The sequence below is a fragment of the Gossypium hirsutum genome, chromosome A10 (genome assembly GCF_007990345.1).
Source record: "Gossypium hirsutum isolate 1008001.06 chromosome A10, Gossypium_hirsutum_v2.1, whole genome shotgun sequence".
Taxonomy (NCBI): domain Eukaryota; kingdom Viridiplantae; phylum Streptophyta; class Magnoliopsida; order Malvales; family Malvaceae; genus Gossypium; species Gossypium hirsutum.
The window spans coordinates 113,583,543-113,598,123 of record NC_053433.1 but is presented as its reverse complement, the minus strand read 5'-3'; the positions used below and the strand labels follow the sequence as shown (position 1 = coordinate 113,598,123).

General features: G+C 31.8%; 1 protein-coding gene and 2 pseudogenes across 1 annotated transcript; all 3 read right to left on the bottom strand.

Moving 5' to 3' along the window:
• Nucleotides 1-3,046: 3,046 nt before the first annotated feature.
• LOC107896181 (21 kDa seed protein-like) lies at nt 3,047-3,816 on the bottom strand (annotated as a pseudogene).
• A 4,332-nt stretch (nt 3,817-8,148) lies between these two features.
• On the bottom strand, nt 8,149-9,064 carry LOC107897811 (21 kDa seed protein). The gene has a single exon (XM_016823385.2). The coding sequence runs from the start codon at nt 9,027-9,029 to the stop codon at nt 8,352-8,354; it is 678 nt and encodes a 225-aa protein (XP_016678874.1). The 5' UTR covers nt 9,030-9,064; the 3' UTR covers nt 8,149-8,351.
• A 1,297-nt stretch (nt 9,065-10,361) lies between these two features.
• LOC107895860 (uncharacterized) overlaps nt 10,362-14,581 on the bottom strand; it is a 31,650-nt pseudogene continuing 27,430 nt past the window's right edge.

Genomic DNA, 14,581 nt, shown 5'->3' with positions numbered 1-14,581 from the left:
AAAACGACGTCGTATTAAGATAAGGATCCGCGCGTTGACCCGATTACCCGGGAAGGATCCGCGTGTTTTTAAAGATTGGGTTAATTACCCAATTAGTCCTTCCACCTTTTTTGTATTTACAATTATGTTTGATTTTATTTATGATTTAGCCCTAATATTTTGTTTCAGTTTTGATTTAGTCCCTGCAATAGCTATTTTAAGTCCAGAATTAAAACGCTGTCGTTTTGGGAATAGGGCGTTTTGCCCAATGAGTCTATTTCGTTTTACGAGTGTTTTAATTAGGACCTTAATTCAGCTTTTTTTTAATTAGCCCCTGTAATTTTTTTGAACTTTAAATCTAACCCTATATATTTATTTCTATTATTATTATATATATAATTTTTTTATATTGTTATTTGTTTTATTTTTTAACCTTATTTTTTATATATTATAATTATTTCATTATATATTATTTATATTATTATTATCTATTGTATATTGTTTTTCACAAATTATTATTATTTTACATTATTACTTATATATTATTATTATGTTTTTACTTGTATTATATATTTATTAATTATTTATATATATTATATATTATTTTTTACATTTATACTTTCATATTATATATTGTAATTATTTTATATTATTATGTCATTTCTTATACTATTATTTTTTATCTATATGTTATTATCATTAATAGTTTTAACTTGTATTATATACTTATTTTTATTTATATGTTAATAATTACTTTACTTATATTCTATTATTACACATTTTGAAGATATTATAATATTATAATTTGTATAATACATATATTTCATCATTAATTACTTATTTCATATTATGCTAAACTTATATTTATATATATTATATAATTATTTTATTAATATAAATCCTTTTACATATTTGATATTTCATACATTATTTTTCTAAACCAATATATTTTATGTTTTTATATAATTATTATTCTTATAAATATTTTTTTATTATATATTATATTTTAAATCTCTTATTAAATATCACATTTTTATATATGCTCATTCTATTTATCAATTGTTTATATTATACATATATTTAAAAAACTTATGTTTTATTATCACACAATATTTGCTTTTACTTTAGAATTACTGTATTATTGCTATGATATGCATTTTATATGTTATGTAATATCCTAGACCTTTATAATTTATTTTCAAATACATATTTTTTATATATAAGTGTCAAAATTGTATATCATGCATCATTAATGTGTTTAAATATATATTGAATTACATGTTTATAGGTTTTTACCTATTCTTCTTAAATATGTATATTGTGTTTTATGTATATTCTTCTTATTTAAAATTTGCCGTGTTTTATTTCTTATATATATGTTGGTTAATGTATGATTTTATGCTATTGTGCTTTATTTACCTATTATTATAACATGTTATCTCGTATGTTATGTTAGTATGCTCCTTCATCCATGGGTTTTAAAAAATAGACTTCAAAGTTTTCAAAAATAAAAAGGCAATACTTGGTGTTTGGAAGCTTCGAGAAAAGTAGTGCCCTAACTTATTGGGTTGCAACGTTTCTCACTGAGTTCGAATAGTCAAGCACCCTTCTAAGTTTTTAAAGGTTTTCAAGATACAAGTAACTGTCTTGGAATTGCAAGACATTGTGTCCTAACTTGCTGGATATGGCGTTTTGTGGTTTTCGAGATAGGGATTTCCAAAATGCTAACTTAGTGTCAATATTTTGATACAAGTGAACCCCAATTTTCAAAATCAAAATTTTTAAAAGAGGATTGCATCTTAAAATTTTTAAATTTCTGACCTTAAAGACATTTGATAATTAATTAGGTACCAATTTTGGGCGTTATGAGGGTGCTAATCCTTCCTCGTACGTAACCGACTCCCAAACCCGTTCTTTTTATTTCGTAGACCAAAACTAATGATTTTAAAACAAAATGTTTTAAAGGTGATCCAATCACACCTAAAAAGATTGGTGGCGACTCCTGTTTTTGTTTTTGTCGATTCCCATTTTCCAAAACTCGATTTAAAATTAGTTTCGACATATATATATAATATTAACCATATTTGTTGTAACTTTTTTTGAGCTTTATGGTTTATCACAAATCTCATTTTTTATTTTTATATCAATTTTTAAATTTTAAATTCTTTTTCAATTTTTTCTAAATTTTTCTTTTGTAGAATAGAATTTCAAATTTACATACCCACACACACCCATTTAAACTATACCATACAAGTAGTGTTGACAAATTAATCTAATAGTCTTGAAATATAGTAAAAACCATTAATCAATAGGCCAAATATTAGATTCTAAGATAAAATATGAAATGTGAAATTATCAAAAACTGGATTTCAAATATGAAACATTTTGAATCCACATTATATTAAAGAGTTTTAATATGGTATATAAATTATTACATCTTATTTAAAAAAATAAGAAAAATGTTTAGTTGATTGTTGGGACATTGAGCCCACAGTATGGTTGCTTGCCATTTATTGGTATGTGAAAAAGTTTTTGGTTTTCACTTGTTAGAAATAGTTCCATTTTAAATTCTGTTGAAAAGGTTGAGACAAAATAGATTATTACAGGACAATTTTGAGATAAGTTGAATCAATGAGTAAAGTAAAATAACGTAGTTTGCACTCACCAATTTTATCTTATAATTTTTTTTTAGAAAATGATTTTATTCCATAATCCATTTAACTATTAGCTAAAGCCTAAATTACCTTACCCCATAGTTATATGCAACCCCAATATTAAATCTAAATTGTTACAAATCACTCACCCCAAAATACCTCACATACAATCAAACAAATCTCTCCAATAAAACTTAAAAGAGTGTTGAATAAAACATAAATATAAAACCCAATGGACGTTTCCATAAATTTCCATGTGGTAAGAAAAATCTTATCATTATTGTTATTAATCGTGCAAATGTGCTTCCACATTTTTATCATTTTTAGAAGATGAAAATGTAAATCATTATTAATTTAAAATTTTATAAATTATAAAAAAATTTAATTGAAAAAATTTCATTTAAAACCTCCTTAGCTTCGCCATTGTGTTAAAAGCTACCAACCTCAAAGACCGGCCATCAATCTCCTAATCACCACCAACAAACCAAGAAATGGCCATCCATGGCTAGTGGAGAGAGCCAAACGTATCATTTCTCCATCTGAGTCTCTCATAATTTCGTTGCATAAAGCTGGGCATGTTCCACATACTGCGGGGCAGTACTTAAATGTGTAATCAAGATCACCCGCCTTCTCTCTATTCTAAACCAACTGGTCAAAGTGTTGGCACCCAGATTCCCTTTAACCCCATCAGTTATCAGCCACCATTTTCTGGTTGAATGGTCGTAATCATTGACCTTCCATACCGGTGTTGTTTGGCAAAATTTGGGTCTGAAGGGAATGAACATTATGTTTATGTCAGAGGATAGACGAACAACTCCATCGTTGGAGTCCGAACTAGAAAATATCACCGGTATACCGTCGTCATCAGATCGTCTTTGAGCAACGACTTCCGGGCATGGGTTTCCGCTAGGCCTGCCTAGGGCAAGCCCACCACCACCAGCACCCCATATCGCTGACACAACAGCGCCTGTTTGGACTTCGTTGTCATCAGTGTCGAGCACAGGTTCGTTTGCAGTGTTGGCCATACCAAACAAAAAGGATGATGGTGTGACTGAGAAGATGATGAAAAGAAGAAACACTGAAGCTTTTGTTGTTTTCATGGTTATACAAATCAATTGTGTTGGTATGTGTTGCTTTAGATCTCCATGTCAATTTATGGAGGTGGGAAAGGATGACCAGGTAAACTAATAGAACCACTTTTTTCTTTTCTTTTATTATTATTATTATTATGAAAAATTGAAAATTGAAAAATACATTAAACCTTCTTTATAATAATTTCATTTGTTATATCTATAACAAAGAAAAGTAAAACTATAAAAATACACAATGTGTAAATATTGAATATTATATTTTTTAAAGTCAAGACTAAATTGACATAATATATAACTATTGATGGTTAAAATTACTATTATACCAATTATAAAAATTGCTACCATTAGTCAGGTGATGATAAAAAAGAAAATAAGTGAATAGTTAAATGACCATTTTGTATATATATTTTTTTATAGTTAAGTGATTATTTCATAATTGTAGCACCCCAAACCCGGCCCAGACGTTATGGCCGGATCCGACATGCCACATCGAAGCGTTCAAAACATTTTATATTGTTGATCCAGAAAAACTTACTTAGTGTTTTTAAAAGATAATTTCATTATAGGTTAAAGTGAATGGAAGCTGTGCATCAAGTAGGAAATCGGAAAAGAGGTGGTGAGTCCATCGGACTGCTTAAGTACCAAGCTCCCTTCGGATCCAATCCTAGACATGCATACCGCCATTGCCACACCTTAACGTCATGGATATTTCTAGGAAACCGATTTGATTAAGTCATTTTTAGGAAAAGTGATTAATTTTGGAAAATACTTTCATTGCGGAAGCTTTGCTTGTTGTCGTGTTATTTTGAAATCAATTGTTGTTTTTGAAAACGCGCCCTAAAGCTATCCAATTTCAACAGTTAAAATAAGTAATACCTATCTTAGTAATACATATTAAAACCATCAAAAATAATTAAGCGGCCTTATTACATTTAAAAACCCAAAACTTCAAACGTAAATAATAGGATGTCCAGTTCACCAGAAGAAAACCAAACTTTCAGAACGGGTGGCCACTCCGAATTCCCTCACAGCTCCAAGCCCACTATGGTTGGGGATTTCCTGCGTGGATGAAAATAAAAGGGGTGAGTTTGGAGAAACTCAGTGTGTAAGGAAAACCCATTCAAAGCCCAAGTCAGCTCAAGCCTATTGGGCCTAAGCCCATTCAGGTAATAGTGGTACTAGACCAGAGCCCTTTTTCAGATTACAATAAACTGGGCCTTAGCCTCTTATTCAGATAACAGTATGGCCCATAGGCCCATTTCAAAATACATGCAACATCAGTAAACATATGCAAGCCCATTTGGGGAGACTACTCAACCCACCAACCACTACACTCCACCCGTACCAGCCATACACTCCATGTGGGGAATAGCTCAACCCACCCAGCCCAACACTCCACAGTTGCAGCCTTGCTGCTCAGTTAACAGTAAATTGAGGCAAAGCCTCCAGTACGTGGACAAGCCACTTTCAGTACTTCCTCTATCAATATCCCAGTCCCATGCATCAGATAATAACAACATGGCATGCAGTAAATAACAACAATCAAACATGCATTTAGGTCAATTTAACCCTAGGGGTATTTCGGTAATTTATCTCTTAGGGGTAAAACTGTAAATTTTCTACTTTTAAAGGTATTTCAGTAATTTATCTATTTTAGGGTTTTTCATGCATATTCCTACTTTTCACGTACTAACAGAATCACGTACCGAGGGTTCTTACCGAATTGGGCCCGTTGGCCCATCATTCCAATTTTGGCACATTAAACCCAAAAATATCGAGGGCACAGAAATCATGCACTTTGCAGTCCAAATTTTGCAGTTTACCAAAAACATTAATCGATTTACCTCACGAGCATTCGCACACTCGCAAATCTAAAAATTACCGGTTTTTAGCATTTCGGCTTTTCGACTTTTGCCGATCCAGACTAAGAAAGAGGGTGTTAGTTACACACCTGTTTGCAACGATATGCTGACGAGATCCACACACGAACCGCCTACAATTGGATTACTAACACGTTAATCTAACTATTCAAATACAAACTACGTATTAACCCCTTACAATATTCGGCCAACCACACCTACAAATCATACTAAGCTTATAAGAAATTAATAAGCAACTCATTAACAAATTTTTGTCAATGTTTACCACATAATCATAATTTCACTGCAAGCTGTCTTCCTGAGCAACAGTCACTAAATTATTTATAACTGGAGCTACGAAACTCCAAATCAAGTTCCGTTAATTTTCCCTGAAAATAGACTCATATCCATAAAATTTTCAGAATTTTTGGTTTAGCCAATCAATACCAGATTTTTCTCAAAGTTTCCCATGTTTCACTGTTTGACTAATCTGACCACTCTTTATTACGAATCAAATTTCTCATTGTACAGAATTCAAAATATGTTCTTGTTTATTTCATTAGAAACTAGACTCAATAAGCTTTAATTACATAATTTATTCAGCTTCTAATTCATCTCCCACAATTTATGGTGATTTTCCAAATTCACGTTACTGCTGCTGTCCCAAGCAGATTTATTACCAAATCACTCTTTCACACATACCTTGCATGCATGTTATTTAAACATGTATATCACCAATCAATCATCACATATCTATGATTTTACTTAAGAATAATCTCCATTTCATCATTTTAAAGCACAACATGTTAGCTGATTTTTCCCTTTAACATCTAAGGCACATGCATGCTCATTTGTTTGGCTCAACTTCACCTATCTTCCATTTTTTTCATCAAAAGAACATGAAACAACAACCATTTCTTTCATTTTAATTCATGACTAAATGCTCACAACACAACTAAAAACCAAAATATGCTTCAAGAGTTAAGGTAGAATCAAGAACTCATGAACATCAAGATAGAAGCCAACTACCATGAACTTACCTTCAATTTTCTTCCCCAAGTGACCGAACACTCAAGAGCTTTCTCCTCTCCTTTCTCTTCTCTAACTTTCAGCTATGATGAACAAAGATGGACAAAACTTTGTTCTTTTCACCCCTTTTTCTTTTAATAAAACTTCATATTTCATCCATTTAATTCTTTAATACAAAAGACATGAAATTCTTATCATGAAACATTTACCTAACCCATTATCATGAAACATTTACCTAACCCATTATCATGGAACATTTACCTAACCTATTATCAATTTGTATCAATTTGTACCATAAATTATGGATATCAAGTGTACATTTTGTCTACAACAACATGATGGCTGGCCACTTCATGTAAAATGGGAGGTTTGTCATGCAAATCCTCCTATTTGCACTCCTATTATTTGGCCACTTCAATTTAGCCTATAGCATTTTCAAACATTTTCACATAGGTCCTATTTCATAATTTCACCCCATTTTTCTTATGGAACAAAAATTAACTAAAATTACTGGGTTCTATATTAAGCTTGGGCCTTCTAGAGGCCCACTAACATAATTAAACCTATGCCAACATTCACAGAATTCTCGAAAATTGGGGCGTTACAATAATTTTCTACCATAATTGAAGAGAAAAGCCTTAAAATTTGTTTGGTTTTGTATACTTAATTATAGTTTATCTTTCTACTCTTAACCACATTCGAGCAAATGGACAAATATAAAAACAAATGGACGATTCCAAAAATTTCCACGTGGCAGGAAACAACTTCTTAACATTATTATATCAATGGTACAAATTTTGCTGGTACATTCTTATTTTTTTAGAAAGTTAAAATATAATTTTATTATTATTAATTTAAAATTTTAAAAATTATAAAGAGACTTAAATAAAAAAAATTTATTTCAATGAAGTTGAACCGTTATCAACCCCGAGTTCGCTGTTGAGTTAAAAGCTGCCAACCACAAAGACAACTATTACTCTCTTAATCGTTGCGAATAGACAAACAAATTAAAAAAATAACAATGTGAAGTTAGAACTTTTAATACAAATATTTGATTCAATTGATATACATTAATAAGAAAATTTATCTTAAACTTAATATATATCATAATCATTAAGTAAAAATAGGATAGAATATAATAGAGTAAGTCATTAATATTGTTGGGTATAATGGTAAGACACATTACTTGTTCAAAGGATGACGCAAATTTAAACTTTGAAATTGACATTGTTGAAGGAGTAGATACGAACTCCGAACACAGACCAACCCTTCTTTATCTCTAAAGATAAAATGTCCTAACCACCCAACGACTATTCCATTCATGTTGTCCATTGACATCACTCTGAATAATCCTAGTTTGGTACTTGATAGTCTATTTTCCTCTCACACATACACTTTATATATATATATACTTGATAGTCTATTTTCCTCTCACACACACACTTTATATATATATATAACTTTTTGGTTAATTACAAGGCACTGTATCCAAGTTAATGAGTCTAATACTACTAGAATCAATGGCAACAAAAGAAGTAAATAAGTAAACAGTTTATTCATTAAGCTAAAAAGAGTACAAAGAGAAGGACTCTGAGAGACAAACCTTGTAAGCAAGCATGTATATATACATGCTGCTGCTTCAAACAAGGCAATCTTAACAATCAGTTCTCGCAGCATTATTTACTTGAAGCTAATATTATTTTGTAACTACTAGTTCATGCAGAATGATTGCTTTCAATCTAAATATGAACAACTTGTTGAATCTCCGTGGCTGACTTTTTAACTTTCTCAAAGTAAAATGACCATCCAGGGCCAGTGGAGAGAGCAAAACGATCCATTTCTCCATCATAGTCTTTCTCAATTTCGTTGCATAAAGCTGGGCATGTTCCACATACTGCGGGGCAGTACTTAAGTGCGTAAGAATGACCACCCATAGCCTTCTCTATTCTAAACCAACTGGTCAAAGTGTTGGCACCCGGGTTCCCTTTAACCCCATTGGTTACCACCCACCATTTTCCGGCTGAATGGTCGTAATCATCGACCTTCCACACCGTTGTTGTTCGGCAAAGTTTGGGTCTGAGGGGAATGAACTCTATGTTTATGTCAGAGGATAGGCGAACAATGCCATCGTTGAAGTCCGAATTAGAAAATATCACCGGAATACCATTGTCACCGGATTTTCTTTGAGTAACAACTTCCGGGCATGGGTTTCCACTAGGCCTACCTAGGGCAAGCCCCCCACCACCAGCACGCCGTATCGACGACACAATGAAGTATGGGGTGCCAGTTTGAACCTCGTTGCCATCACTGTCGAGCACAGGTTCATTTGTAGCGTTGGCTACACCAAACAAAAAGGATGATAGTGTGACTGAGAAGATGATGAAAAGAAGAAGCACCGAAGCTATTGTTGTTTTCATGGTTATACAAATTGTGTTGACATGTGTTGCTTTAGTTCTCCATGCGAATTTATTGAGATGGGAAAGGATCAACGTCCAAAATTGATAGAGATATTAATATTATTACATATAACACATTTCAAATGTGAGGTAAATTAATAGGACCACTTTTTTTTTCCAATAAATAAATTATTAGGACCACTCTTTTGTTTTTTTTTTTGAACGTCGAAAATTGGAAATATATGTAGAATTGATTTTTTATTTTTATAATAATTTTTTTATTTATAATAACTATAAAATATGAAGTATACCTTTTATTAATTTAATTCTCTTAACTTAAATTTTAATAAAATTAATTTTATTTATAAAGAAAATAAAATTAATAAATTTACCTAACATAATATTTCAATAAAATATTAAATTTTATATAAATTATATTTTATTAAATAAAAATAATATTGGAATTCCGATATTTTTAACTTTTATTAAGTATATATATATAAATAATTTTAACCATATTTGTTGTAACCTTTTTTGAGCTTTATGGTTTATCACAAGTCTCATTTTTTATTTTTATCTCAAATTTTAAATTTCAAATTCTTTTTCAATTTTTTCTAAATTTTTCTTTGGTAGAATAGAATTTCAAATTTATATACCCACACACACCCATTTAAACTATACCATACAAGTAGTGTTGACAAATTAATCTAATAGTCTTGAAATATAGTAAAAACCATTAATCAATAGGCCAAATATTAGATTCTAAGATAAAATATGAAATGTGAAATTATCAAAAACTGGATTTCAGAAACATTTTGAATCCATATTATATTAAAGAGTTTTAATCAATATTCATATATGGTATATAAATTATTACATCTTATTTAAAAAAAGAAGAAAAATGTCTAGTTGATTGTTGGGACATTGGGCCCACAGTATTGATATACATGAATAAGAAAATTCATCTTAAACTTAATATATATCATAATTATTAATTAAGAATAGAATAAAGTAAATCACCAACAATGTTAAACGTAATGGTAAAATACATTATGTGTTTAAAGGATAATGTAGGTTCGAACCTTGAAAATGATATAATTAAAAAGAACCCTTCCTTAGCTTTAAAGATAAGGTGCCCTAACCACCCAACTATAATTCCATTCCCATTGTGCATTTGAAACCACTCTAAATAACCCTAGTATTAGAGTTTTTCGCTTGTTATTTGGTAGTCTATTTTCCTCTCTCACTCTCTTTTTCTTTTTTTGATATATATATAATTTTTGGGTTAATTACAAGACAAAATATTCAAGTTAATGAGTCTAACACTACTAGAATCAATGGCAATAAAAGAAGTAAATAAGTAGACAGTTCATACATTAAGCTGAAAAGAGTACAAAGAGAAGGACTCTGAGAGACAAACCTTGTAAGCAAGCATATATATATATATATATGCTGCTTCAAACAAGGCAATCTTAACAATCAGTTCTCTCAGGATTATTTACTTGAAGCTAATATTATATAGTAACTACTAGTTCATGCATAATGATTGCTTTCAATCTAATTATGAACAACTTGTTGAATCTCCATGGCTGATGTTTCAACTTTCTTAAAGAAAAATGGCCATCCATGGTCAGTGGAGAGAGCCAAACGTATCATTTCTCTATCTGAGTCTCTTAATTTTGTTGCATAAAGCTGGGCATATTCCACATACTACGGGGCAGTACTTAAATGTGTGTAATCAAGAGTACCCGCCTTCTCTATTCTAAACCAACTGGTCAAAGTGTTGGCACCCGAGTTCCCTTTAACCCCATCGGTTATCACCCACCATTTTCCGGCTGAATGGTCGTAATCATCGACCTTCCACACTGTTGTTGTTGTTAGGCAAAATTTGGGTCTGAGGAAAATGAACTCTATGTTTATGTCAGAGGACAAGCGAACAACGCCATCGTTGGAGTCCGAATTAGAAAATATCACTAGAATACCATTGTCACCGGATCCTCTTTGAGCAACGACTTCCGGGCATGGCTTTCCTCTAGGCATGCCTGGGGCAATCCCCCCACCACCAGCACCCCATATCGACGACACAACGAAGTATGAGGTGCCTGTGCGGAGCTCGTTACCATCACTATCGAGCACGGGAGTGCTTGTAGTGTTGGCCACACCAAACGAAAAGGACGATGGTGTGATTAAGAAGATGATGAAAAGAAGAAACACCGAATGTAGTAGCCAATTTTGGCCCAGACCAACAAACAAAAAAAAACAACAAAATAAAACCCAAATCACCAAATAAAAAGTCCAAATTTTAAGTCCATTTACAACATGTGTCGCCCAACAACACAAAATCCAAATGACCCAAACAATAAAACCCAAACCAGCCCAAGCCTAAACCCATTTCAGACCCAAAATCCTAGAAACCCTAAAGCCCAACTAGCCCATTACAAAGAAAACATTTCAACAACCCTAGCCACCAAAGTCTGCAGCCGCCGCTCAGCCCCTCCACGCCCGCTGCCTCGCCTCCTCACGAGCCAACCACCACTCACCCACGCCTCTGACACCTGCAAAACGAAGGTTCACACGCAAGACAGAGGCAAATAATGGAGAAAATGACAAAAAGATAGGATTTAACCGTTTTGTAAACGGCTTTAAAAGCCACCATTTCATCTATGTAGTTTTTTTTTTACGAACATCAGAAAATAGAAATAACAAAAAATTCAGAAGGTGATTTTCATCTTTATTCTCGTCTTAGATTCTTGCTTTATCCCTTTTTATTTTATTTTTCTTCACTTTTGCATAAAGATTTAAGTAATAATAAAAGAAAAAAAAGGGGGCTTACCGGAGGTACCGCGTGACCACACCATCGAGGAGTTTTTCTCTGTTGCCGAGGCCGGGCTCAAAAGGGAGCTGAGAGTCCCTTTCGTTCGGCACCCTCGGGTGTTGGTATTTTGGCCTTCGGAGGCGTTCCAAATGGGGCTAAGCGAACCCATTTCCCGCAACGCTAGCCACTGGCCACGGCGGCAGTAGGGCGAGTCTCTGGAGAACCCAATCGACGGAAAGACAAAAAGGGGAGAGAGCAAAAAAGGCTCTCTGTTGTTTTTTAAAGTTCTAGGGCTAAAATGGAATAAAACAAAAAAAAGGGCCTTTTATACATTTACAAAACGGCAGCGTTTTGGGTTGAGGGTTTAGGTGCCAAAACGGCACCGTTTTGGTGTACCCGCGCGCGACCCGACCCGCTCCAAGGGGGTCCACGCGTTTCCTTTAAATGGAAAAATACCCACTTTGGTCCCTTCGCCTTTTCTGCTCTTTTATTTAGGCCCGTTTTGCATTTTTTTTAAAATCTCACCCTATTATTATTTTTCATTTCTGATTTTATCCCTGGCCTGGACAATTGAAATGCCGCGCATCGGGACCTGAGATATTCTGACATCTGGTCCCCGAAAGTTTATGTGCTTGTTGCTATAGTCCCTGGCAGCTTTTAGTATTTATGGTTATGCCCCATTATTTTATGCTGATTTGTAATGTAGTCCCTGACCTTTTAACTTCGTTTTTTTTAAATTGCTCCTGTTCATTTATTTATTTATCCTTTTTGTCTTTTTTTATTTTATTATTATTTTTATTTGCTCTTTAAACTGTTTTGATTTTTCTTTTACATATTATTTCACTTAAACTATTCTATGTTTATTTTAAGTTTTTTTTATATATATTGAAACTATTTTACCTTTTGTTGTTCATTTTAAAATTCTTGTGCATATATATATTTGAAGCTTTCATGTGTTATGTTAAAGGGTGCATGAATTATTTATTTCGAATTACTTTATATATTATTGTATTTCTTTTAAAATGTATTAGATATGTTAATTCTTTTAAATCGTTTTATTCTATTTAATTCAAATGGCCGTATATAGTATTTTAAAAAAAAACGTTATTACATATATATTATTTATTTAAAAATCGTTTCGATTACCTATTCTAAAATTGTTTTATGTATCTTATTTTGAACTCTATTTATCTTAAGATGGTTTGTTACTATTTAATCTAATTGTTTATACATTATTTATTTCATGCTTTTATGTATATACATCTATATATATATTGTTGTAGGCCAATTTTAACCCATTTACATCAAAACCCAATTTAGCCTTACCTAACTTACCAAAATTAAACCCAAAACCCAAAATTTTAACTACCCAAGCCCAATTTACATCAAAACCCCAATGGCCCAAACCCTAAGCCCAAATCAAAATAAAAAATCCTAGCCCACAACCTAAACTTTTCTCAACTAAATCCTAGCCTTTGCCACCACCAATTCCACTAGCCACACTTGCTCCACTACCTACTCCACTAGCCACACTTGCTCCACCACCACTTGTACCTACAAATGAAAACATAAACAATAAAAAATATTTTGTAAATAGCTATATAAGCCTTCTCATATTTTGTATTTAGAGGAGGAAGAAGTTTTGGGGGAGAAAGTTATTGTAAATGATTTTTAAGAGGTTTTTTTAGAGTAATCAAGGAGAAGAGTTATTGTAAAGGCTAGTTTTTGGAAAGAGTAGTTTTTTGGAGATTAATCAAAGATCAAAGCAAAAGAGGTTTCTTCGTCTATTCTCGTTTTAAGTTCTTTGTTTGCTTATCATTTTTTCTTTCAATCTTATTTTGTTTCTTTTATCTGAAAGTAAAAATAAAAGGAGGAAGCTTATCCATTTTTACCGAAAAAGTTTTTTTAAGGTCCGGCTGCCATGTACGATGGCGCTGATGGCGGCCGGCGGCGGTCCGGTGACCGGACGGTGGCCGGCCTTGTGGCCGAAAATCACCCACTCTCTCCTTCTCTCTTTTTTTGTTATTATTATATTTCTTAATATTATATTATATATTTTTAATATATTAGGTATATTCTAAATTCTATATTACGTATATATATTATACTATTTTATGTATATATCTTTAATACTATATTATTTATATATATTTTACATGTTATCTTATGTATATATTTTAATTATATTATGTATGTATTTTTTACACTATATTATGTACATATTTTTAATATTATCACGTATTTATTTTTTATATGTACATATTTATGTAGTATTATTAATAGTATTATTTTTAAACATCATTGTTATTTCTAATATATATATTATGTACACCTTTTTATTTCTATTTTATTTTTTATTTGTCAATATTAATTATTATTATTCTAATATTTTGATATTTTAATATTTTATATTATTCACATCACTATTCGCATTTTTTACAATAATATTCTTAGATTTTTTTACTATCATTTTAGAAAATTTTTACATTTTAATTTTAAGAATAAGGCAATGTACCGATTTTAACATTAAGTCATTGATTTCATCGCTATGTTGGGTGAAGTTAGTTGGCTCGTGTTAAAAACGGGATATTCTTCTAAAAACCAAAAACTTACAACTTCTCATTTCCTTCAATCGGATCACACTTAAATGTCAAATTGAATTCGTATTTTTGAAAATCAAGACAACACGTGTTTAATAAGATATCAATTTTGGGCGTCGCGAGGGTGCTAATACCTTCCTCGCGCGTAACCAACTCCC

Excerpts from the sequence above, each read along its gene's own strand:
- LOC107897811 (XM_016823385.2), bottom strand. The coding sequence starts at position 9,029 with ATGAAAACAACAATAGCTTCGGTGCTTCTTCTTTTCATCATCTTCTCA.